This window comes from Myotis yumanensis, unplaced genomic scaffold (genome assembly GCF_028538775.1).
Source record: "Myotis yumanensis isolate MYYU_CA2020_CCGP unplaced genomic scaffold, mMyoYum1.0.hap1 SCAF_11, whole genome shotgun sequence".
NCBI classification, from domain to species: Eukaryota; Metazoa; Chordata; class Mammalia; order Chiroptera; family Vespertilionidae; genus Myotis; species Myotis yumanensis.
In genome coordinates this window covers 30,578,696-30,605,290 of record NW_027223762.1, presented here as the reverse complement: position 1 = coordinate 30,605,290, position 26,595 = coordinate 30,578,696, and the positions used below count along the sequence as shown (strand labels likewise).

Genomic DNA, 26,595 nt, shown 5'->3' with positions numbered 1-26,595 from the left:
GAAAAAAAATACAGCATAACATTTGTTAACAATCTCCAAGTAATCTATTTTCCTTTCATCAGGGCATGGATGATTTGCAAGTCAGATCTGCTGCTACAGATATATTTTCTTATCTAGTAGAGTTTAGTCCATCCATGGTCCGAGAGTTCGTAATGCAAGAAGCCCAGCAGAGTGACGATGTAAGTAATAATGCTTTGGTTCTATGTGAATTACCTGTAGAATAGTGTTTGCAAACTTTTGAGAGAAAATTATGGCCATTATTTTAATCTTTTATGAAGCAAAATAATAAATTTCTAATCATTTGTGACTATGGCAAGCCCAGAATATGTGCCAATTGATTTGCATAGTATTCAGTTGGCAATTGGATTGACTGTTTTAAAAAAAAAAAGCATATTCAAATTAGTATTGAGATTGAAATAAATGATTATCATAGAATCAAATTCTTGCATACTAGTCTTAAAAAACTTTTCAAGTGCTAATGAAATATAATTTCAAGCCTCATAGGTCAGGCACTTACCGAGTATAACTAATAAGTTACTTTCACTATGTTCAAATGTGTATTTTCTTTTTAGTGTGGATGAATGTTTAATAATAAGACCAATATTGTGTTTTCCCACTACAGAAATATTTACACTTTTCCCTTAAACTGTTTTTAAGACAATATGAACATATAGCTGTAATTTTAAGTACTCTTTCTTATTTTAGTGTTAAGTAGAAAATAACAAATATTATGTCCCTTCATTTTTTAAATATTTTTTTATTGATTTCAGAGAGGAAGAGAGAGATAGGAAGATAGAGAGATAGAAATATCAATGATGAGAGAGAATCATTGATCTGCTACCTCCTGTACTCCCCCCACTGGGGATTGAGCCCACAACCTGGGCATGTGCCCTGACCCGGAATTGAACCTTGACCTCCTGGTTCATGGGTTGACACTCAACCACTTAGCCATGTGGGTCAGGCTAATTATTTCCTTCTTAATGGTTTTGAATCCCAGTGTTAATTTGATCCTTATATTATTGAATTAAACTATAGTTGTTTCATATGTTTTGTGCTTAATCTCTTAACTTAGATTTTTATGTCTGTCTTTCATAGATATTGCCAGTGTTTTTTTTAAAGCAATTTTATTTAGAAATGGTTTGGGCTAATGGCATAGTTTAGGCAGTAGAAAAGAAATAAAAGACATATTTTGTGTTAAGTATTTTAAGGTATTTTTTTAAAACCCAACTAATGCTAATCTGACTTTAAAGAACTAAATATCTAGTTTATCTCACTGTTGATATTATTATCTTAGTGCCATCCTTTACAAAAGGTAATTTTGAAGTTAGTGCTCAGTACTACATCCTTAGTGATGAGTATGATTAAAGGTATTCATTATAAAATCAGGCCATGAGAAGAATAAGCAACTAATTCTAAGAATTCTTTCTGTTTTTATTAGAAACAGAAAGGTTTTTTTTGTAATTTTTCAATTACAGTTTTTTGTTTTTTTTATAATTTTTCAATTAAAGTTTGCATACAAAATAAAGTATTATTTTGTATTAGTTTCAGGTGTGCAGTATAGTGGCTAGACAATTATGTACTTCCCAAAGTGTTCCCCCAATATTTTCAGTAGTCACTTAGCATAGTTATTACAATATTATTATTTTTTTTTTTTACAATATTATTTTTTAATATGTTTTTATTGATTTTTAGATAGAGAGGGAGGGAGAGGGAGAAGGAGAGATAGAAACATCTATGAGAGAGACACATCTATTGGCTGCCTCCTATATACCTCCTACTGGGGATCGAGCAGCAACCTCAGCATGTGTCCTGACCGGGAATCAAACCTAAGACTTCTTGCTCCATGGGACGATTCTCAATCCACTGAGCCATACCAGCTGGATGATAATATTATCGACTATATTCCCTATGCTGTACTTTACATCCCTGTGACTATTTTGTAACTACCAATTTGCACTTGTTAATTCCTTCACCTTTTTCACCCAGTCCCCCAACTCCCCTCTGCCAGTCTATTTTCTCTATCTATGAGTCTGTTTACATTTCATTTATTCCAGTGGTTCTCAACCTTCCTAATGCTGCGACCCTTTAATACAGTTCCTCATGTTGTGGTGACCCCCAACCATAAAATTATTTTCGTTGCTACTTCATAACTGTAATGTTGCTACTGTTATGAATCGTAATGTAAATATCTGATATGCAGGATGTATTTTCATTGTTACAAATTGAACATAATTAAAGCATAGTGATTTTAATCACAAAAACAATATGTAATTATCTATGTGTTTTCCGATGGTCTTAGGTGACCCCTGTGAAAGGGTCGTTCGACCCCCCAAAGGTTGAGAACCGCTGGTTTATTCATTTATTTTGTAGAACTATTTTCTTTTTTACATTTAATTGATGCATGAGACTTAGAGAAGCAGTTATTGATTTTTAACTATAAAAAGTCCCTTTCTCAATTTTTTTTCTTGCAATCATAGTCTTCAAGGCCTTTCATTTCCCTGAATTTTCTTATATCTAACAATTTTATAATTTAAAAATCTTGTTGCCTCAAAATAATTCTTAGCCCACAAAAGAATATAAATTATATATTTTTTTAAATTTCAAAACAAAGGATCCTGCATGCTGAATTCTATATTGGGTTGGCTGCAACTTTTAAAAAGAAAAAAAAATAACTTACATGTGTATTCAGTGGACTGTTGATATTTTGATGTTCTTTTAAATGCACAGCATTCAAACTCAAGTTCTTCCTGATATGAATATTAACATATGTGTTTGAGACACTAGGAAATATTAACATTTTTTATTGTAGTCATTTCTGTCCAAGCTGTTTGGGTGGATTTAGCAGTAACTGCTGTCTTTTTTTTGTTATGCCACAGATTTCACATTTTTATGCTAATGGCCTTTGAAACATCCAGTAAAACTTATTTTAGAATCTGACTGAATAAGTAATACAGCTATTACTGAACTGCTTATTTTGGCAAGTATTTTCAGTGTATTTCTCACTTAGGAATAAATTCATGTTAATTTTTTTAGATATGACAATAGCATTGGGATTTTTTATTTTTATTTAAATATAGTTGTTGGGTTTATTTTTTAGGATTCCTTATTTTCATTTTTTAAAGGACTCTTAAAACACTTTTAAATATTTTATGCTGAATTATTTATAGAATTATATATCTGGAATTTGCTTCAAAATAATTTTGGAGGGTGAAATTTGCCATAATAAAAAGTTTTTAAAAATACATAAATTAATCTCCATGGGTTGGTTGAATGTTCAGTATTTTGTATTGAACATATCAAATTTTATTTCCTAAAATTGCATCAGTTTTTTTTTAATCTTTTATTTTGAAGTAATTTTAAATTTATACAAAAGTGATAATAGTACAAAGAACTCCCATATACACTTCCCCCAGATCCCCTAGTTATTAACATTTTGTCTCCTATTTACTTTATCGTTTTTTCTTTCCTCATATTTGTATATACACATTTACATATACATAAAATTATTTTTGTTCTGAACCATTGAAGAATAAAGTACAGAAATGATGGCATGATATCCCTTTATCCCTATTTACTTCAGTGTCTATCTACTAAAATCTCTGCATACATAACCACACTATAATTATAAAAATCAGGCAATTAACATTTTTACTTTATTTAACTACAGCCCTAATTTCAGATTTTATCACTTGTCCCAGTAATACCCTTTTAGCCTAGACTAGAGTCTAGGGCCCTAGACAAAAACGGAAAGTTTCTGGTCTAGTATCCAACAATTTAGATTTGTCTAATGTTTCCTCCTGATTCACTTTAGGTTATGTCTTTGTCTCAGGAATAGTACAGAACTAACATTTCATTCAGTGTATCATATCAAGAAAATCCCCCAACTTTACAAAGAGTTTTGGTTCTGTTTGTCTAGGCTGTTTTGTCATTCCACAAATGTGAGGAGTTGAACCATTAAGTTCTTCTGTCTGATGTGAAGAGCTATTGTTTCTTTTTTCTAACATGTGAGAATGGATTGAAAGAACTATTGGTTCTATATTTGTAGCCTTCATTCAAGTTGCTGCAGAGTAAATTTCATGTGCATGACTTTTTTAAAAATTATTATATTTATTTATTTTTTTTTAAATGGAAATGTTTTCACAACATCCATCAGTTATTTTTATTCTACTTCAGAATATTCTTCTTGCCCTTGCCATTCTTCCTTCTCTTATTTACTATATATAGCTAATGTTTTCTTTTTTCTTTATTGATTCAGGTATTACATATGTGTCCTTTTTGCCCCATTATCCCCCCATTCCCACACTCAAAGTGTCAGTGGAAAATTTTCATATAACTTTGTCATGATTGCCACTGTGCTGACAGTAACTGTCTAATTCCATAGATTATAAAATATATCTCAATATTAAGAAGTTAAATTATTTTTTCTTAGAAGCAATGAAATAAAGTTTATTCTCTAGCTTTCCCAATCAGAAAATAGAGATGTCAGCTCTTAATCTGGATATTTTTCACAGTATAGCAAAATTCTTAAATCCACTTACATAGACTTTTTTTTTAAGTATTTGCTTCTAAGAATAGTATGAGTTTCGAGTATAATGAAATGGGAGTATCATTTCTCTAAAACTTTGATTTAGAAATAACTAAAACATTGAAATATCTCCTAGAAACTGTAGTTACTCACTGAAATGTTATTTAGGTAAGGAATGCGCAAACTTTTCTGCAATATCCTTAAGGTAAATAAGACTTGCTGGGTCGTATGGTCTGTCAAAACTACTTAACCCTGCCACTATAGTAAGAACTGTCCATAGACAGTTTGAAAATGAGTAGGCTTGGCTATGTTCCAGTATATGTACAAAATAGGCAATTAGCCAGGTAGTTTTGTAGTTTGCTGACCCTGGATTTTGACCCCTATGTCAGAACATTTCAGGTAAATGATGCTGCCATTTACAAGCTGGTTCTCATTTGAGGGTTATAATTGCAGGAGTTACTATGGTGGTACTGTATATATAAAAAGAAATAAAACAAAAAGAGACCATAGGGATAAGCAAGCATTAATGGGAAGGAAGTTTGGGAATTATTTTAAGACTATACATTAAAAAGAGTGTTCTCTAAAATATTTATTGATGCCCCAGCATTGCAATAAATTCATTGCACTTACTCTGTAATGACATGTATGTATGTATGTATTTTCCTTACCTGAGGATATATATTTTTTTATTTTTGGAGAAAGAGAGAAACATTGATATGAGAGAAAAACATCAATGTGAGAGAGAAACATTGATCGGCTGCCTCCTATTACACATACCCACTGGGGATTGAACCCACAACCTTGATATATACCTTCAACGGAAATCTAACCCACAGTCTTTCGGTGTACAGGACAAGCTCCAACTAACTGAACCCCCCAAACACAGCTGTAAATTTTTAGATCAAGTTATCATTTGACATCTGAAGGAATTTTCTGGTAGTTTGTCTTAACAAATTTGTTATTTTGCTGCAATTGCTTGAGCATGAGTTTTCTAGCCTAAGTAATGACATTGTTGGATAAGCAGATTAAGGAAAATTGGATTTGTACTTGTGTTTTACTGTCAGTAAAGAACTCTAGCAGACGATTAGCAATGCTAGCTTGAATTTTGACAGAGTGGTCCCAATTTTGGTCATCTTCTGTTCCAGTTCCCTTGTTATGCCATTAGAGAAATAGGCCTGGAGGAGTTAATAGGGCCACTGAGATAGCTGGTTATGGCAGTACTGCATTTAGAGGCTGGGTCTTTTGATTTAGCTATTTATTCAGTTCACCAGGCTTACTCTATTGTGTTAATTAAGAAATGAAGCATGCCTTACAGAATCCAGGTGAGAGGTTATAGCACCTTGGTGGAGCACAGAAATGAGAAAAGATGCATTGAAGGGGTAATAACAGTTTCACTTTACCCACGTCCTTCCTTCCCCAAGCCAATACAGAACTATGCTGAGAAAGATCCCCTGGTCTGTAAAGACTGGGCAAGATAACTGCTTCTTAAGATGTGCAGACACCAACACAAAACTATAGAGTTCATGAAGAATCAGGGAAATTTGACACCACCAAAGAAACAAAATAAAGCTCCAGTAGCTGACCCTAAAAAAATGGAGAACTATAGCATAGGGAATATAGTTGATAATCTACACTAATAAAAGAGAAACATGGTAATTGGTGTACGACCGCTACCCTTCCCATTGGCTAATCAGCGTATCCTTATGCAAATTAACTGTCGGCCAAGATGGCGGCCGGCAGCCATGCACTGAAGCGAGCAGGGAGGCTTGCTTCCTCCAGGAACTGCAGACTCCAACGTTCCCCGCCTCACTTGCCGGACTCTCAACTGCAACTCTAAGCAACTATTACTATGTTGCAAATAAGAAACTAAACAAAACCAGCTGTCAGTCAGCCCCGGACCGCAACATTGTATCCATGTTTTCAGCAGCGAGGCTTCAGAGCTAAAGCTGGCCCAGAATAAAAAAAAAAAAAAAGAAAACAAGGAGTGGTTAGGAGCTTTTAGTCAACTGCCAGCGGGAAAACAGCCCTCAGCCCCTCAGCCAACCTGGCCAGGCACCCCAGTGGGGACCCCCACCCTGATCCAGGACACCCTTCAGGGCAAACCAGCCGGCCCCCACCCATGCACCAGGCCTCTATCCTATATAGTAAAAGGGTAATATGCCTCCCGGCACTGGGATCAGCGGAGCTGCGAGGCCTCCTGGCACCGGATCAGCCTGACAGGGGGCAGCGCCCAAACCCCCTGATCAGCCCTGCTCTGTGCCTGATAGGGGGGGAGCTCCCCAATCCCCCGATTGCCCTGCTGCTCTGTGTGTGACAGTGGCGGCGCCCCAACCCCCTGATTGGCCCTGCTCTGTGGGTGATAGAGGGTGGCGCCCCAACCCCCCTCCACAGGCCTTGCTCTGTGTGTGACAAGGTAGAGCCATAACCTCCCCATTGGCCCTGCCCTGAGTGTGACAGGGTGCAGCGCCCCAACCCCCTGATCCGCCCTACTCTGTGAGTGACAGGGGGGAGCTCCTCAACCCCTGATGGGCCCTACTCTGTGCGTGACAGGGGGGAGCTCCCCAACCCCCTGATCGGCCTTGCTCTGTGAGTGACAGGGAGCAGCGCCCCAACCCCCTGATTGGCCCTGCTCTGTGAGTGACAGGGGGCAGCGCCCCAACCCCCTGATTGGCCCTGCTCTGTGTGTGACGGGGGTGGCACCGCAACCTCCCCATAGACCCTGCCTTGAGTGTAACAGGGGGCGGTGCCCCAACCCCCCCAATCAGTCTACCCTGAGCGTGACTGAGGGTGGCATCGCAACCTCCCGATCCGCCCTGCTCTGTGCATGACGGGGCGGCACCCCAACTCCCCAATCGGCCCTGCTCTGAGCCTGACCAGGGGCTGCACTTAGGGATTGGGCCTGGCCTCTGCCACCCGGGAGCAGGCCTAAGCCAGCAGGTCGTTATCTCCCGAGGGGTCCCAGACTGTGAGAGGGCACAGGCCGGGCTGGGGGACCCCCCCCCCGAGTGCACAAATTTTTGTGCACCGGGCCTCTAGTATTGTAATAACTATCTATGTATGGTGCCAGATGTGTACTAGAATTAATGGGGGCATCACTTGGTAAATTATATGATTGTCTAATCACTATGCTGTGCACCTGAAACTCATATAAAATAATATTAAATGTTAACTATAATTGAAAAATAACATTTAAAGAATTAAAGATAAATACATAAGTAAATTTGGGGGGAAATGGAGAACTTTGAACTGCCTAACAAAGAATTCAAAATAATTATCTTAAAGAAGAAGCTCAGTGAGCTACAAGAAGACAATTAGATAACTAAATGAAATCAAGAAAACAATACATAAAATGAATTCAACAAAGAGATAGAAACCATAGAAAAGAACCAAAGGAAATCCTGGAGCTGAAAAATAAAATGACTGAACTGAAAAAGATCAATAAATAGCTTCTACAGCAGAATCGATCAAGCAATAGAAAAAAAAAATCAGAGAACATGAGAATGAAAAAAAATGAAGAAAGCATACATGAATTAATGGAACACTGCAAAGTAAAACAATACAGGATGGGCAAGAGTAGGTTTACAGTTGTAATATGAATCCTATCTAATAAAAGACAAAAAAGGTAATTGACTGTACCTTCACTAGGCTTCCCATTGGCTAATTTGCATACTGCAGGCAGGGCTGGCCAGCACCAGACGCCATTCGGGCCCTATATTCGGCCCTGGGTGGCCGGGCTTAGGCGGCGCGATCGCGTCACCTAAGCCCCACCCCAGCCGGAACCCCCCTGTGCCACCTAAGCCCCCGCAGCCTAAGCCCGGCCCCCAGCCGGGACCCCCGTGTGCTGCCTAAGTCCCACTGCCAGCTGGGCCTGCTCCAGGCAAGTGCGGAGGGCGGCCAGCCCCCAGGTGGGCCTGCCATGGCGATCCCAGAGCAGGCAAGTGTGGAGGACTACCGGCCCCCAGGTGGGCCTGCTCCTGGGATCGCCATGGCAACACCCCACCCTGGCCATAGCTCAAGGGAGAAAAAAACACGCAGTGGAGGCCAGGAGCCTGAGAGATCAACACAGAGGGGCGCCTGCTCCAAGCCTCCACAGTGTGGCTGCGGGCAGGCCCCCAGCAGACACACACACTCACACACAGCGCCTGCTCCGAGCCTCTGCTGCCAGACTGTGGCCGTCAGTAGGACATCCACTGAGGGCTCCTGGACTGTGAGAGGGGCAGGCTGGGCTGAGGGAACCCCCACGCCCCAGTGTATGAATTTTGTGCACCAGGCCTCTAGTAAATTATAATACAATTTAAAAAATTTATTTCCTCTGAAAAAATTTCATTCTGTCTCTATTGCCATGATAGAATTTATTTATTAGTGTTCAAATTTGGAAACATGTTAGAGGGTAGGGTTCTAATATTTTTTTAAGTATATTTTTACTGATTTTAGAAGGAGGGAGGGAAAAGAAGAGAGAGAGATAGAAACATCAGTGATGAGAGAGAATCATTGATTGACTGCCTCCTGTATACCCCCTATTAGGGATCAAGCTCGCAACCCCTGCATGTGCCATGACCAGGAATTGAACCAGTGACTCCTGGTTCATTAGTGGATGCTCAACCACTGGGCCACACCAGTCAGGCTAGGGTTCTAATTTTAAGCAGTTAAGTTGCTATGACATGGTTTTGTTGGTTCTTTATTGCTTTAAGTTCATAAATAAACAATTCACAGGGATATGTTATTTTTGGATAAAAGTATATTAAGTTTGGACAGGGCTAGCAAAACAAAATAATAACATAGACTGCTTTATTCTGAAGCTTTCTATTTATTACTTTCCAGAATTCTCCCAATTTAAGACATTTATCTTCATTCCATGCAGTTCCCTTATTTCATCTCCTTCAGTTACTACCTTTCTTCCCCCAATAATAAACATATTTTCAAATCCACGGAGTTGATGTCAAAACTTTTTGACATGAACAATCAGTTTGTATCCTAATTTAATGCTTAAGATTTCTGCTTTTAAAATACAAGCAGAAGCTGCTTTGTAGCTCTGTATATTAAGACCCAAGAGCATGTTGCTAATATAACAATAAATTTATTTGGTATTAGGTCATTATATAACATGTGCATCCATTCACATGTGGAGAATTGTGTACTGGGTTATTTTCTCTCGCTCTCTTTTTTTTTTTTTTTTTTTTTTTTTTTACTAGAAAGGATTTTCTAGTTAGAAGCTGAGATAAGCTGTGTTTGGGAGTGGAGAAGGTATCACTGTGTAATCTTGCTTGTTTAGTCAACTTCTAAATTCATACCTGACACTGAAACTTAGAATAAGAATGTTAGAACCTCCAGTGAACTAGAATCATTGATAAATGGCTTTATTTTCCACTTCTTTATATTAATGGTATCGTAAGGTGTAGCATGCTCTGCTTTTTTTTTTAATATAAGTGGGTTTTTTCTCTCCAGTGTGCTTAAATAGAACTTTAGAAAACATTATTAGGAAGAAAAGAGCTTAAATAAGTTCATATATTCTTTGTGGGGTATTTTCTATGTGATTCTAATTTTGTTCTTTCAGCTGGTATATTTGTCATATTTCCAAACCAGGTCTAATGGAAACATTTTCTTTCAGGATATCCTTCTCATTAATGTAGTAATTGAACAAATGATCTGTGATACTGATCCTGAGCTAGGAGGTGCTGTTCAGTTAATGGGACTTCTTCGTACTCTGATTGATCCAGAGAACATGCTGGCTACAACTAATGTAAGAAATTATTGTGAGATTCTTTTTTTTTTTTTTTTAAGTTTTGATCTAATCAGCTGTGGGTGTTTTTCTTAATGTAATTGTAAATATAGAAATTTTGAAAACGTGTACAATATTGAAAAACAATAAATAGTTACGTATTTGTATACTTGGTATTCAAGTAGCAATGGTATTCCTATAACAGTTCGCTTGGCAGAATACAATCATGTAATGTATAAAATCTTAGTGAAACGTTAGCACTTCTGTTTTGACCCTTGGCCTTTAAGAAGTCTGTTAACTTCTTAAAAATTAATATACAACAATGTGAATATATTTAACAGTAGTGAACTATAAATGTAAAGGTGGTTAAATGGTAAGTTTTGTTGGTTTTTTATTATAATAAGAAAGGAAAAATTATGCAACATCATATAGTGCATGTACACAAACCTAAATAGTATAGCCTACTACACCTAGGCTATTTGGAATATCACCATCTTGTATGTTTTTTGTCATTGACCAAACTGTCATTATGTAGTGCATAAATAAAACATTAAAAATATATCCTCTTTATTATCTAAATAAATTTATACTTATAAAAGTACTTACAATTGATATAAGCTATAACATGAATTGTTTATTAAATCATTCCTTCATAATTTTTTTTTAAAAGGAAAACTGTGTATTGAATGGTCTCAACTGCATAGTAAAAAAAAGTCAATGAAAATAGAAAGACTTAAGAAACTATCCCAAAATATTAATAGTGATTGTCTCAAACTAATGGGATATTTTTTCTTTATAAAATGTCCTCATATTTAGAAAACATGTATTACTTTTAAATTATATACAAATATATTGGGCCAGTTTTATAAAAAATTAGTAGCCCAGAAAATAAAAAAGCATTATTTTCCAAATTTCCAAAAACATTTTAAAAGTAGATCTAAATTCTATTCTGTTCTGTTTCTAGTGGCTTGATAAATTGATTTGGTAGATTTCCAAATTTGGATATATTGTGAAATATGGAGTATCAAATTTTAAATAGTTAAGTTGCTCTTATATTGCTTGATAGATTCTTCATTGCATTTCAGATCATAACATATTTGAAAAAAATTGTTCTGACTAATTACCTAAAAACAAATGTTTTTAATACTATCTGATCTTTTTCTTGCTTTCATTTTTATTTGTAATATGAAATAGATTTGATTTTTTAATTCTGCAGAAGTAAGATTAAGGTGAATATAACTAGTTTTTTGGTTCTTTCACAGTATCCTAAAGTGTCTGTTGTTTGTGTATGACCCGCTAATTTTTTTTTCACACTGCTAATTCTTGAAGACATGTTATTAATTATAAAGGTAATAAAGTATTTTTTAAATTCTTTGTTTCAGAAAACTGAAAAAAGTGAATTTCTAAATTTCTTCTACAACCATTGTATGCATGTCCTCACAGCACCACTTTTAACCAATACTTCAGAAGACAGATATGAAAAGGGTAGGGTTTCTTACTTATCTGCTTATGATTTCTGTTTTTAAAGAGTAAAATAAGTATTATAAGTGACAAGCTATTTACTTAGTTCTTTATTTGGTGTAGTTTATATATTCACAAATCATCAGCTACAATTTCTGGCTTCAGTTTATTGAAGTGGAATGATAACCTAAAAATTTTTTTTTAATTAAATCTTTATTGTTAAAAGTATTACACATGTCCCCCTTTTTCCCCCACCCCGTCTAAAGTTTTTTTTTAAGTAGTCTGAGTGCAAAGTGCAAATCCTACTATGGTTTTATGTACTTCCCATTAAGTATTCATAGTTGTATATATCTATGGCAACAGTTTTTATTGATTTCTACTGTATTTCTGTATTCTGTAAATCTGTATTTCATCAGTTTGCAATATTTATTTTCTTTTTTTTTTTAATATATTTTATTGATTTTTACAGAGAGGAAGGGAGAGGGATAGAAAGTTAGAAACATTGATCAGCTGCCTCCTGCACACTACCCACTGGGGATGTGCCCACAACCAAGGTATATGCCCTTGACCGGAATCGAACCTGGGACCCTTGATCTGCAGGCTGATGCTCCATCCACTGAGCCAAACCGGTTAGGGCAGTTTGCAATATTTAAATAATGTAATCATACTACCAAATATAAGTATCATAAACAAATCATTGACTTACCAGAATATCACTCAACTTATGAAATGAGATATGTGAAGGACATATTCTCTTAGACTGTTGGTTAATTTGAGTCAGTTAAGAGAATTTGTACTAAACTAATAAAGTTGTAGAAGAGGCATACCCACATAATATCATCAATTCTATTTCTGAGTATATATTCTAGGGAACATTTATGTATATGCATGATAGTTACAAGAGTATTGTTGCTTTGTTCATGGTAGGAAAATTAAAGTGTGGTGTATGTATATATTCGCAGTTAAAATAATTGAATATATATTGATCTGTCATCTGACTAGTTCTCAAAAATGTAAAGTTGAATGGGTAAAAAATTTATTGCAGAATGGTTCCATTTACATAAATTAAAATAAATACGCTTTAAACATTCAGTTTAAAATAAAACACTTCCAGCATATAGAAATATTTAGATAATAGCTTGACAGACATCCACATACCTCCTATTGGCTCTCCATTCTCATTCCACCCCACCTACCAATATCCCTCAAGGAATGCTGAATTTGGAGTTTATCACCCCTATGCTCGTTTATGTTATTATGACATGTATAATGCATTACTTTTCATGTTTTCAAACTTGATATGCATTGATTTCAATTCTGTATATTCTGCAATTTTTTTTTTTTTTACCCACTGCTTTTTGTTTTTTTTTTGGAAGGAGGAAGGAGAGAGAAACATCAATTGATTGCCTCTGTATGCAATCGATTCATATAAATATATATATATACTAGAGGCCCGGGGCACAAAAATTTGTGCATTCGGGAGGGTCCCTCAGCCCAGCCTGTGCCCTCTCACAGTCTGGAACCCCTTGGGGGATGACCACCTGCTGGCTTAGGCCCGCTCCCCAGGGGATTGGGCCTAAGCTGGCAGTCAGACATCCCTCTGGCAGCCCAGGAGCCCTCGGGGGATGTCCACTTGCCAGCGGGAAGCAGGCCTAAGCTGCAGTCGGACATCCTTAGTGCTGCTGAGAAGGTGGGAGAGGCTCCCACCACCACCGCTGTACTGGCAGCCGTCAGCCTGGCTTGTGGCTGAGCAGAGCTTCCCCTGTGGGAGCGCACTGACCACCAGGGGGCAGCTCCTGCATTGAGCGTCTGCCCCTTGGTGGTCAGTGTGTGTCATAGTGACCAGTCATTCCCAGTCGTTCTGCTGTTAGGGTCAATTTGCATATTACCCTTTTATTATATAGGATATATATACACACACACATACATACACACACATATATATAATTTTTATTTATTTCAGAGAGGAAAGGAGAGGGAGAGAGAGATAGAAATATTGATGATGAGAAAGAATCATTGATCAGCTGCCCCCTGCATGTCCCACAGGAATCAAGCCCACAACCCAGGCATGTGCCCTGACTGGGAATCAAACCATGACCTCCTGGTTCATAGGTCAACACTCTACCATTGAACCTTGCTGGCTGGGCCCGATCGATTCTCTTTAATCATTGATGTTTCTATATCGCTCTACCTTTCCCTTCTCTCTGAAATCAGTAAAAACATTTTTTTTTAAAAAATCAAAGCATAAATCATCTATTATTAACATTTGTGTTATTATAGAACTTAAGAAATATCTATATGGATAGACATATTCAGATTGTTGGAGGATGGCTGAGAGAAGATAAAAGTTGACATATCAGTCTTATCTCTGGTTGTAATCTCATTTTTTATCAGAACATTTATAATTTTCTTTTAATAACTTCTTGTCTATAACCAGTTCTATAAAAGACTGCAGATAAAGGTATAATATTGAACTGAATATAATAACAACTAATTCTTAGTGTTTATTATGTAGATAAAAGGAGATTATGTGCTTTCTATATTGTAGTGCCAGGGAAGTATGAGATATTATTACTGAAATAACTGATTTTAAATTTTTTTATTAGATAATATAGTTGGATCTAACAAAAACAGCATGATTTGTCCTGGTAAGTATATGTTTTTATTTTATTAACTAATGCAAATAGTAAACTTTTTTCTCCTCAGAGTATAATATACTTGTACAAAGCTAATAAGAAAAGCATATTTTCACCAAAAACAGAATCCAAAAATACTCTTTTTTTCTTTATTACAAATAAAATATTTCTCTTTCTCCCATATAAAAAAAATGGAAAACCATTTGGAATTTGGTTTGTTTCTGTAGATTTAGAACTTGTTTTTTGATATTTTTTGAGAAGACATCTGGACATTGGTGATTTAGTTTATGCTTATTTTTGAAATCTAGTAAACTAAGACCAATTAGTTAGGAATTAGTGTTTATAACAGCCTTGTGTTTAAAATTTATTTATAAATCTGAGTGGAAACACTTGCTTTTACTTGTAACATGCATACCAGGTATGGGCTTGGTAGTACAGAAAATATGCCTGTGTACCCAGCATCCTGTCTGTTTTACCTGGTTCATCAAAGCTGTAGAAAAGCCAGTTTCAAAGGAGACAGTTCAGATATTGGATGAGTAATTTTAATTAACACGGTAGATCATTGCCACAAAATCTTTTATAAGTAAAATTTGGGAATTGAGAAATTAAAATAGTTTAATTGTAAGGTACTAGTTCAAATGTTGGTTGATATACAAATTGGTCCGGAGCAAGTAAGACTCTTTACTTGATTTAAAGTAGAAAAGATCTTTGAAATACCAGAATTGTATTTTGTATATTTAATGGTCATCCTGTTATTTAAAAGAATGTTAATTTATTCCTGAAAAATAAAATAGTTGTACCAGGTGATGTCAGTTATTTTTTTTCTATTTTACAAGACTGTGATTCCATAAATTGCTCACAGTTTAATATTTTCTTATCTAAAATTTTCATAATAGGTGTAGATAGTTACCTATATAAGCCCTTCAATTATATTCAATTTTGAGCTCTGGAAGCAGTTTGAAATCATTCCATGAGTGTATAAACCAAAGCCTCTTGAAAATAAAGCTAGTATATTTCAGTAGACCTCTCATGGGTATTATAGTTTGATGTTAAAAAGACCGGTGTTAAAAAAAACAAAAAACTTGATGGAACATTTTTCACTTGATATTCAAATAGCCAAAAATGTTATTTTCTTAAAAATATTTTTAAAGAAAGCATATTAATTTTTCTTGGGAAATTTGCATTGCAACATTTTAGGCAAAAAGTTTGAGGTACATTCTCCTTTACTGTGGACCCTTTTATAGATTTATTAATATTAACCACTACAATAGTATGTATTAAAGAAACATTACCAAGAAAATCTCAGTGTATTGAGGGTTTTATTATCATATTTGTAAACTTTTATTGAGGGTTTTTTCCCTCTTAACATTATTAAATATACAGGAGCTTTAGAAAAGTATCTAGTAACTAGGTAAAATTTACAATGCTTCTGGAGAGTCTGCCTAATGAAAAAGTAAAAATCTATAGCTTCTTTAATTGATATAAAAATGAGAAGGAAATATAATTTTACTTTTGTTCTAAAATATAGGATATGAGCTTTATTCTTTTTTACTGAGATGTATTGCAGTATTTGACTTTCATGTGATGACTTTCTTTGTAGATAATTATCAAACAGCACAGCTGCTTGCTCTAATTTTAGAGCTACTCACATTTTGTGTGGAACATCACACATATCACATAAAAAACTATATTATGAACAAGGACTTGCTAAGAAGAGTCTTGGTCTTGATGAATTCAAAGCATACTTTCCTGGCATTGTGTAAGTAACAATTCAGGTGAACAGTCTAGTAAATCATTTTAAGGAACAACATTTTTAATAGAGATAAAAGCCAAAGTTACCCATGTGAATTTATTTTTTAGCAGTTTATTTGCTATTAAAAAGATGATTATGAGAAATACTGATCTTTTATTTAATGGATAAGAGGAATAGATCCTAGTGCTTCCCCACCCACATATATTTGTTCACATTTAAATTTAATTAGCTTAATTGGGATCCCTGTGCAAAGATAGTATTTTACTAATAGAGCTAGTCTTACTATCTTTTACATCTGCTTCATAAAATTGTTATTTAGTAGTGACTATATTTTTGAGATATGGGCCTTGATATATTTTTGTTGTGTAACTCAGGTTATTTATTGAACTTGTAAAATATTTGCAACAATGTTGATTTTTGGAAATTTTTTTCTTTCCTCTTCATAATTCCACTTGCAAATAGAAATAAATAAGCTTTCTTTTCCTTTCAAGTAAAAAGAGTTGTAAGGGTTTTTTCTGAGCATAAAAATTATAATTTAAATGTAAGCATTAACTTAAATTATAGAGAAAAGGTTAATCTCCCTAATACTTCTTTTATTTTTAAGGCCTTAAAGTCGCCTCTACCTGTACTGTTTCTTTTCCATTCCTTTTTCCATACTTGTCAAGATTTACATAAACATATTCACACGGGTTTTTTTGTTGTTGTTTTTTTACAAAAACAGGCTTATACTAACATACTTACAAGTCCCTTAATATTATTGTAGGTCAGTGGATATGGTGTGAACCAATTTTTGTTTCCTAAACACACTTGAGTAATATTTCTTAGAGTGGCTCTTCCACATTTATTTTACCATTCTCTAATACACGGATTGCAAAATTGTTTGAGTATTTAGCCACTCCAAACAACACTGTAGTAAATAGTCTAATATGTAAATCTTTTATATACTAGTTGATTTTTTCCAATAATGGGATTGCCAGGACAAAATGTTTATGTATTTTAATATGTCCTTTTAAATTTTAATTAGACATACAGCTTCCAGATTTCTTTCCCAAAGATTAAAGCACTTGATATTCTTCTAGCACTTGATGTTTGTTACTGTTTTTTTTTTTTAATGTTATCAAACTAATGATGGAAAATGTGGTATTCCCTTTGTGTATTAATTTACATAAACATTTTTCTTGACAACATTTTTTTATTTTTTAGTGCTTTTGTATTTTATCTGTTATACCCACACTGTTCTGAGTATTACCAACATTTGTGTTTGAGGTTTTAGTGTATTTTTTAATCTCTTTACTATGGAGCTACCTGCCTAGGTAGTTTATTTATCTTTCAATAGCCAATTATTGGGGATTTTTTTTATTAGCTCTGGCTACTAATTTGTACAGGTTTTGAGTGGTCTTTCCCTATTTTTTTCAAAGCCCAATAATTTTTAGTGCACAATTTTGCTTTTCATTCTAAAAGACTATAAACATTATTTTATGTAAAAATACTTATATAATGATTAATATTAGTAAGACCATTGACTTACTCCGTCTTATTTTTAATCAGGTGCTCTTCGTTTTATGCGGCGGATAATTGGCCTTAAAGATGAATTTTATAATCGTTACATCACGAAGGGAAATCTTTTTGAGCCAGTTATAAATGCTCTTCTGGATAATGGAACTCGGTACAATTTGTTAAATTCAGCTGTTATTGAGTTATTTGAATTTATAAGAGTGGTAAGTTTATACTAAGTGATTCTTAGTAAAGTAGAATAATTATATATTTAGTGATGTTAATATTTTAAATTGAGAAATTTAGCATAGTCTTTGGACCCATATTTATTCTATAATCTTCTTAGTTCCATTTATTTGCCAGTGTATCAGGATGAAATTTGGCATATGTGGACATTTCAGTCAAGCATGCCATTCATGTGATCTCTTTGATCAATTGTAGGGATAGTGATAAAAATGAATAGGAAGATTGAAAATAATTTCTTTGTTAGACACTCATATGAGATGCATAAAAATAGGTTATTATGGAATTTTAAGTTGAAGAAATCAGAGAGTTAGATGGATTACTCCAATTGCCTTATTTTACCGATGAGGGACTTGAGATGCCCAAAGTAATTAAGTGACCTATTCAAGAGCATCCATTTGGTTAGGAGCACAGTCAGGGTTTGAAGTTATGTTACAATTCAGTTTCAGACAACAAAAGATTTGTGATGCCACCAGGGGAAGTGGCCACATGGTTAGAAAGAACTTGAAAAAAGAAAGTCAAAGCTAGAAATTCATTTTCTAGTTTTGTTTCTGACGAATCAGATTTCTAATGATGACATGCTATTTTCACATCAAGATTATTTGAGCAATTGGATTGTTTTTCTAATATTGGTCACTTGCCAAGAGTATGATACTCAAAAGGATGAAGAGGATAGAACTGCTATCTTTAGCCTTTAGAAAAGAGGAAATGTGGGTTTTTTTGTTTTGTTTGTTGTTATTGTTTTTCTAAAAATATTGTTAACTAGCTCAAGCTCACCAAGTATCTGAACCCAGCTTCACAGTACACTGTTCTAATGAATCAGAGATTTATTTTTACTTTTTTTTTTCTTTAAAATTTTTAATGAGATACTAATAAATCATAGGGTTGACAAACCCATTTCTATTCCTGTGGTTGATTTTTGTCTTTCTAAAAATACAAATGGTTGATAAATGTACATTGAATCCTAAAATTTATCTTTTTGTTGAGTGTACAACACAGACCATTTTACATAGATTTCTAATTTTTCTTCTTGGCTTTTTTTTTTTTTTTTGAAATGTCCAGGAAGACTCATTTAAAGACTTAAAATACTTTATGCAGTCAGATTATGGTGGATCATTTAAAGAAGTGGCCTGTGTATTTCTTACGATAGTATTAAAGTCCTGAATCACAACTTTAATTATTTTTAATAATGAGCCTGCTTTGTACCCATTCATTGCAATGATCATTTAAAATGGTTCATTTGGAATTTAGAAGTTGTTACTACCAGTTTATTTCACAAATATTATACCATTGGAAGGAACACGGAGAATAAACTATTCGAGTTAATACTTTATCGGATCTGTTTAGGTAATGTAGTCTGAGGAATCTATGTGTATATTTTAGGCAAGGCTTATCCCATTTTGATAGGATGTCATGTTAAATGAGAAGTCCTTAAGTAATACCTAACGTTTATTGAAAATATAATTTCAAAATCTGCTTTCTAATTAGTTTTGTGCTCTTGACCAGGCCATTCAACTTCTCTTAGTGCCTCAACTTTCTTTTCTATAAAATCAGTCTAATAAAGCTTATTACATGAAAGTGCTTTTTAAATTGTAAAGTGCTACATAAGTGTGAAAAATGAACAGAAGGCATAAATTAAATCCATTTACTTTTGAAATGTTCTTTATAATCCCCCAGAAGGGCTCCAGTGAATTGCTGCTTCTTTTTTCCAAGTTTTCTGTGGAGTCCTGGCTCATGTATAAAGAAACTAGAACATTTATTTTTGGAAGGTGATTTTGAAACACCTTTTTTGATCAGTTTTGGAATTATTTTTAAAATTTTTAAGTCTTTCTCCTAACAAGCATTGTATTATATTTGAAATCTAAATTTTGTGCTTATACAGGAAGATATCAAGTCTCTTACTGCACATATAGTTGAAAACTTTTATAAAGCACTTGAATCGATTGAATATGTTCAGACATTCAAAGGATTGAAGACTAAATATGAGCAAGAAAAAGACAGACAAAATCAGAAACTGAACAGGTATTGTTTAAGTATATTGCATTTATAGCATATAAATTTATGTCCAAAATCACATATAGTTGGATTTGAAATTTACCCAGGAATTTTCTTACCATCATTAGATAGGACAGGATTATATGTAGGAGGGTAGGATATTCTCCCTATCCCAAATTTTTTATATGAAAAATTACTGCTCCATATTGTAACTCAAGATAAATTTTAATTAATAAATATTATCCAACTAAAATTATTTCAGCTCCTCTAGGTCATACATAATTATTATCAATTTTAATCATAAGAATTTTAAGTCATTACTCAATATGTATGGTATGTTTCTTACAGTGTACCATCTATATTGCGTAGTAACAGATTTCGCAGAGATGCAAAAGCCTTGGAAGAGGATGAAGAAATGTGGTTTAATGAAGATGAAGAGGAGGAAGGAAAAACAGTTGTGGCACCAGTGGAAAAATCTAAGCCAGAAGATGATTTTCCAGATAGTTATGAAAAATTTATGGAGACTAAGAAAGGTATTAAAATTTTGAATTTTTAAATAGTGCACCCTCTTATAACTAATACATAAATTATTAATTTGCTTGTAAAGGTCTGTCCATGTTTATACAGCATAAAAGACATAAAGTTTATGCTGAATCATAATTTTCAAATTATGCACTTTTTCTAAATTTGTTTGGGATTTCTTTTCATGGTTTTTTTGAAGCTTGCCATTTTACGATAGTCTTCATTTGCTATTTAGAAATTGCATTGCCTACTTATGCTTTTCCTTCTGTGAATAGTCTTGGCTTCTTTTCTATTCTGAATCTCCAATAATAACAAACACCATACAGATCCATAGAAACTTTCCAGAGCTCTCCACCTTTTGCTGCCAAGGAAACTAAGCTTGGAGTCACTTTGCTCTTTGAAATTTTAAAATCATTATAAACGTTACTTTTTATTTATTTTTTTGGGGGGTGACATTGGTTAATAAAATTATATAGGTTTCAGGTGTACAATTCTATAATACATCACCTGTATGTTGTATTATGTGTTCACCACCCCAAGTCAGGTCTCCTTTCATCACCATTTATCATCTCTATACTCTCTTCTACCTCCCCCCACACAAAAGTTTAATAAAGATACAATATCAAGAGAAATAAAAGTAAAATTTCCCATCTTTCCAGAGAATTAATCACTATAATTCTATGTCCTGAGAAATTACCATTATTGGAGTACTGTCCTGCATATATCATCTAAATGTTTAATAAAAATTTATATCTTGAAAAGGAAAAAAGCATTTTCTAAACTTTATATAAATTTGTGATTTTGAATATGAGATTTCTAAAGGTATTTCTTATTTGTTAGGTTTCATTGAGTTATTACATTTTTCCCTGAAATTTGTTCTCAACCTCATTCATTTTCCAATCATTAATACCATAAGTTCCATTTATTTTAGGCTTCAGGGGCAAATAGCCTATTAAAATGTCCTAAGGAATAGGCACCTTTTAATAGCCAGATTCTTCTACTTTTACTCATTATAGGCACTGTGCTGAAAGGGGCAATGAGGCAAAACTTGAAGTACTATGTCCAGTTAATCTTATATAATAAAAGGCTAATATGCAAATTGTCCCCTCAACCTGGAGTCCAACCAGTGGGTGGGGCCAGCCAGCCAGCCACCCGCAGCCCCTCCCCCAGCTAGCCTCACCCCCGATTGCTCCTACACACACCCTTATCGGGGGCGGGGCTGGCCAGCCAACTGCCTATGGCCCCTACCCCCAGCCAGCCTGGCCCGATTGGCCCGATTGGGGCAGGCTGGCCAGACCCCACCCATGCATGAATTCATGCACCAGGCCTCTAGTCATATATTTAAAAAATAGCAACTAGGTGCTAAAGGATGGTAGACACCTATCTCATAAAAGAAACCCACACAGGAACCTGGTATAGTCAGGAAATAAAAGGCTAATAGACATGATCATATCATTTTCTTTAGGCATTTGAAATACTAACTTGTGGGAAAGATTATTAGGTATTTACAATAGAAGTATAGAGTCAGAGAGTGAAAGCTGCAGGGAGACAAGGAGTCAGGCAATTAATGAGTCCTTGGAAGTGTCTTGGATCCAGCTGTGTAGAATTCTTTCATAGGATGGCTGATTTGTTATATGATTCTTAAGGTCCTTTCTAATCCTGAGATTTCTAAGATTCCAACTAATAAAGACATCACTATACATATCATACTCTTCTACTCCTTTAACTCTTATAAAGCAAAGACAATGTTTTATAAGTTTTTAAATTACTGTTCTTTTCGAATGCTTTGACTTAGCAATATTTACTGATACAGGTTCAAAATTTTACTTTTGTTTTAGCAAAAGAAAGTGAAGACAAGGAAAACCTTCCAAAAAGGACATCTTCTGGTGGCTTCAAATTTACTTTCTCCCACTCGGCCAGTGCTGCTAATGGAGCCAACAGTACAAACAGTAAATCTGTAATGGCACAGACACCACCAGCAAGTTCCAATGGATCCTCTTCCAAAACGGCAACCTTGGCTTCATCAGTAACAGCCACCAAGGTATGTGAACCTTCTCTGCATATAAATAAACATTTCTTGTTTTCATCTGTAAAAATTATGTTTACTGAAGAAAATTTGGATAATAAAAATAATCCCAAAGAAGAAAAAGTTGCACAAGTCATCAGATAATATGACTGCTAACATGTGATTGATTTTTCTTTAGTATGTGGGTTTCTTTATCTGACATATAATTGAGGTCTTTCTATAAACAGTTTTCTATCCTGCTTTTATGTCTTTACTGTAATAACTTATGTTATTAAACATTGTTGATGACTGTAGAATTTCATTTTACTTATCTGTATCCTAATGTTTGTAAGCATCCCCTCCCTCCAGTAATATTTCAGATATCTGTTCATAGTCTTGCCTTTTAAAAGTTAGCTTATGTTTTCTCCTCCCCCCCCCCCCTCCGCCTGCTCGCCCGCACTGCCCTATGTTTTCTTGATATGAATGAATCTTTAGTTAAAGATATTACCTTTTGCCATTAGCATAGCAAATGTATTTCCCATTGGTTACTTTTTTTATGAACAAGTTTAAATTTTTTTTTTAAATATATATTTTATTGATTTTTTTACAGAGAGGAAGGGAGAGGGATAGAGAGTTAGAAACATCAATGAGAGAGAAACATAGATCAGCTGACTCTTGAACACTACCCACTGGGGATGTGCCCGCAACCAAGGTACATGCCCTTGACCGGAATCGAACCTGGGACCCTTGAGTCCGCAGGCCGATGCTCTATCCATTGAGCCAAACCAGTTAGGGCAACAAGTTTAAATTTTATATGAAACTTTTTTCTTTCATTTACGTTTTTATTTAATGTAACCATCCTTTTCTCCAAAATGGAGTAGCTTAAAATAAAAAGGCATAAACATAGGGCAACTGTTAGTGAAAGGGTAAAAGGACAAGATGTGGGAAATGCCATAGTAGAAAACCTAACTGAAGTGATGCTTTTTGTTTTGAACACAAAGTACAAGTCTCAGGTTTTTGTACTTTGTGTTCAAAGTACAAACTAGAATCCTTATTCAGTGTTAGAGTGAGGTGTGCTCTTAAATTTTATTTACAGAAGTAGCATTTTCAATGGGATTCTGCTTTTAAAACACATTTTATGATTTTTTTTTACTAGAAATTTTACAATTAATTTTCACTTTTTGGTAGGACAATTTAGTATAATATTGTGACACTGTATTAAAGATATTTACTGTGGAGTTATATTGTTTGGGTTCAAATCTTGGCTCTGCCTTTTACTAGCTGTTTGATCTTAAATAAGTTATTTAATCTCCCTGGGCCAATGAGAAGAACCTATTGATACGGGCTTCATATAAGGAACTACAGCAAGGGCTCTGCTTTTTTCAGGGAGTGTTATGTGTAGTTTGGTTTGTTTTTTTCCTGGCTTAACAGCCTACTATACCTGGCAAGTAGGAACTTACCTGTTGGTGTTCGGAGAGCCTAGAGAGGAAAGAGAGCTTAGAGTGAGGGTGGGGTGTCTCTGCTCAGTATACAAAATTTCAGTTCTTCCATTTTCAACCTGGTGCTTTACCCTTGTCCTTTCCTGTGCCTGAAGTGCAGAGCCTTTCGGGTTCATTCTCTTTGTAGTTGGTGGTGATGGGAGAGCAGAAGTCTCCTGGAGAAGGGGGATGCAGGTGAGGGAATGAATGGATTGTAGAATTGAGGACTCAGCTGTCTGTTTTACTGACATGACTTAACTGTCTTCCCTGCTTTCCCCCGTGTTTTGGTGCCTTTACTTCCTATTTCTTTCTTGGATTAAGTCAAATCAGATCTTTCTTGACATTTTCCTCTGTTAAAAATGAGTTACTAACTCTTGCCTCTGATTTCTCTTTCCCAAAAATGCCTTGATAGCTTTTTTCTGTTTTCTCCTTTCCTGTATCATCTTTGTTAAAATATACTTTTTCAAATTTCTTTTGTATTTGTGTGTGGTGATATTTTGTTGTTGTTGTTTCCTTTTTTAATTTCTTTGATAAATGCATTTATTTCCATTGTTTCCTGAAATCTCACTAAAATCAGTCTTCCAGCAAGTTAGCTTGACCTCTCCTCTAATTATACAAATGTTATACTTTTTAAAAGTTAGCACTAAAAAGAAAAAAGTAGATGAATTTTATTTATGAATACAGATGCAAAAATCCTTAACAATTTAACATATCTATGATATTCCATATACAAAGATGATTCTCAATCAATGCTGTCTGATATTTGTTTAAAAACAGCACATTTATAGCTATATATTAAAAATCTGGAATCCATTCAATTCTTCAGAGTATGCTTTTTTTTTAAGTTTTTTTTTTGTTTTTTGTTTGTTTGTTTTTTTAATTTCAGAACATCCAGGGTGGTCACTTTAGGTGTCTGAGTTTGCCAGGCCAGGCCAGGCCTCCACACAGGCCTCCCCGGAGTGGGTCAGGTTAGCATGTGGGGTCCCCCCCCCTTTTTTTTTTAAATATATTTCGTTATTGATTTCAGAGAGGAAGGGAGGAGAGAGAGAAACATCAATGATGAGAGAGAATCATTGATTGGCTGCCTCCTGCATGCCCCCCACTGGGGCTCAAGCTTGCAACCCAGGCATGTGCCCTTGGCCAGAATCGAACCTGGGCCTCTTTAATCCGAAGTCTGATGCTCTATCCACTGAGCCATGCCGGGCAGGGCCAGAGTATGCATTTTGGATTATAGGCTTTTTACTTCCAATTATTCACATTTTGTATTTTTATTCTTTTTTATAGTAAAATGAGATTTTTTAAAAATGTATATGAATTTGTTTATGGTGTGTGTGTGTAGATAAGAGATACAACTGAAAATTAAATTTTGTAGCTGTGTTTTAGATAGAATGTTAATCTTAAGCAAATAAATTTTATTTTTAAAATTTTTATTGAGTTTTAGAGAGAGAGAGGAAGAGAGAGAAATATCGATTTGTTGTTCCACTATTTATGCATTTATTTATGCTTCTTGTATGTGCCCTGACCGGGGATCGAACCCACAAGCAACCTTGGCATATCGAGGATGACCCTCTAACCAGCTGAGCTACTCAGCCGGGGGAACATTTTAAATGTTAACCATTTGGAACTGAAAAGTTTGTACATTATGATACATAATCCTAAGCATAATTAAAAGTTGCCTTGATAAGTTGCTATCATTTTTGTGAATAATTGACTGTTCGTCTTTTTTTATGCTGAAATTTTGTTTTCTACTTCCTCCCATCCAACTTGTTTGACGTAGAAACCAAATAAACAAATAATAATGATGTCAGTAATAGCATCTAATATCAGTTATTGAACTGACTATACAACAAGCACTGTGCCAAGGACATTACATGTTTTCTTTTCAAAATAGTTCAATAAGGTCTAAGTGCTACTATTATACTAATTTTATAAATAAGGAATCTGAAGCATAAAAATCACTTGCCCCCAAGGTCATGTACCTAAAAAGTGGTGGCATTGGAATTTGAAGTCAGGCAGTCAGACTACAATCAATATATTCTTAACAATTTAGCAATACTACTTCTTGCTTATCAAACGTAAGACTTGTGTGTTAAGCTGAAAATGAAGCAGAATGATTCTCACATATGTTTTATTTAGTTCATAGACTTTCAGCTAACCATTTCCAGCTGCTCCCAGGCCTTTGTTGATTACAGTGTTTTAGTTATATTCTGGTAAAGTGTTAATTCCAGATACCTAGATTCTTTAAGTACTTAGTGCTTGAAATAAGTACAGTGCTTACAGTTGCCCCTTTAACCTGTAGGACAAGTGTATAAGTTTCATGTGACCCATTTAAAATGAAAGCAAAACAGACGACATACAATTTTCTGGGTAAAGTGTCCAGGCCTTCAATAGGATTTTCAAAGGGGTTCATTACTCATAAAAGGTCGAACACCTGAATTACCTCATTCTTACTTTTCTTTTGGTTAGAAAGAGGTAGCCCTAACATTTTTATTCATTAGTGTTTAGGACCCATTTCGTGTGTTTACTATTGTCTGCCATTTGAAATCACTATACTTAGTGATAAAATATATAATGAGGAACAGAGTCAGAAGAGATTTCTTGTCACTGACTGGCTATTCTCTCTAGTTTAAAATTAGAGAAATTAACTAGTTCCTCTCCAAAGTCCTTCCAGCTCCAAATGTCATGATTCTTTGTCCAGCCCTACTGTTTAGAAATACTTTTCCACAGTAAAACTTTGCTAAATTGAATTGTGAGGTATCATTAA

The 26,595-nt window shown here is 34.8% G+C and overlaps 1 protein-coding gene across 2 annotated transcripts in view; it reads left to right on the top strand.

The window, feature by feature from the left end:
• The window catches only part of PPP4R3B (protein phosphatase 4 regulatory subunit 3B), a 48,372-nt gene that overhangs the window by 21,330 nt on the left and 447 nt on the right, over nucleotides 1-26,595 (top strand). Inside the window, exons 7-15 of one of the 2 annotated variants that reach the window (XM_070429240.1) lie at nucleotides 63-179; nucleotides 10,134-10,265; nucleotides 11,627-11,729; nucleotides 14,312-14,353; nucleotides 15,942-16,100; nucleotides 17,643-17,812; nucleotides 19,714-19,853; nucleotides 20,175-20,359; nucleotides 22,187-22,389. In XM_070429240.1, the coding sequence (XP_070285341.1) occupies nucleotides 63-179; nucleotides 10,134-10,265; nucleotides 11,627-11,729; nucleotides 14,312-14,353; nucleotides 15,942-16,100; nucleotides 17,643-17,812; nucleotides 19,714-19,853; nucleotides 20,175-20,359; nucleotides 22,187-22,389 (1,251 nt within the window). The remainder of the gene's footprint in view (nucleotides 1-62; nucleotides 180-10,133; nucleotides 10,266-11,626; nucleotides 11,730-14,311; nucleotides 14,354-15,941; nucleotides 16,101-17,642; nucleotides 17,813-19,713; nucleotides 19,854-20,174; nucleotides 20,360-22,186; nucleotides 22,390-26,595) is intronic. The other variant, XM_070429239.1, reaches the window with a different exon arrangement.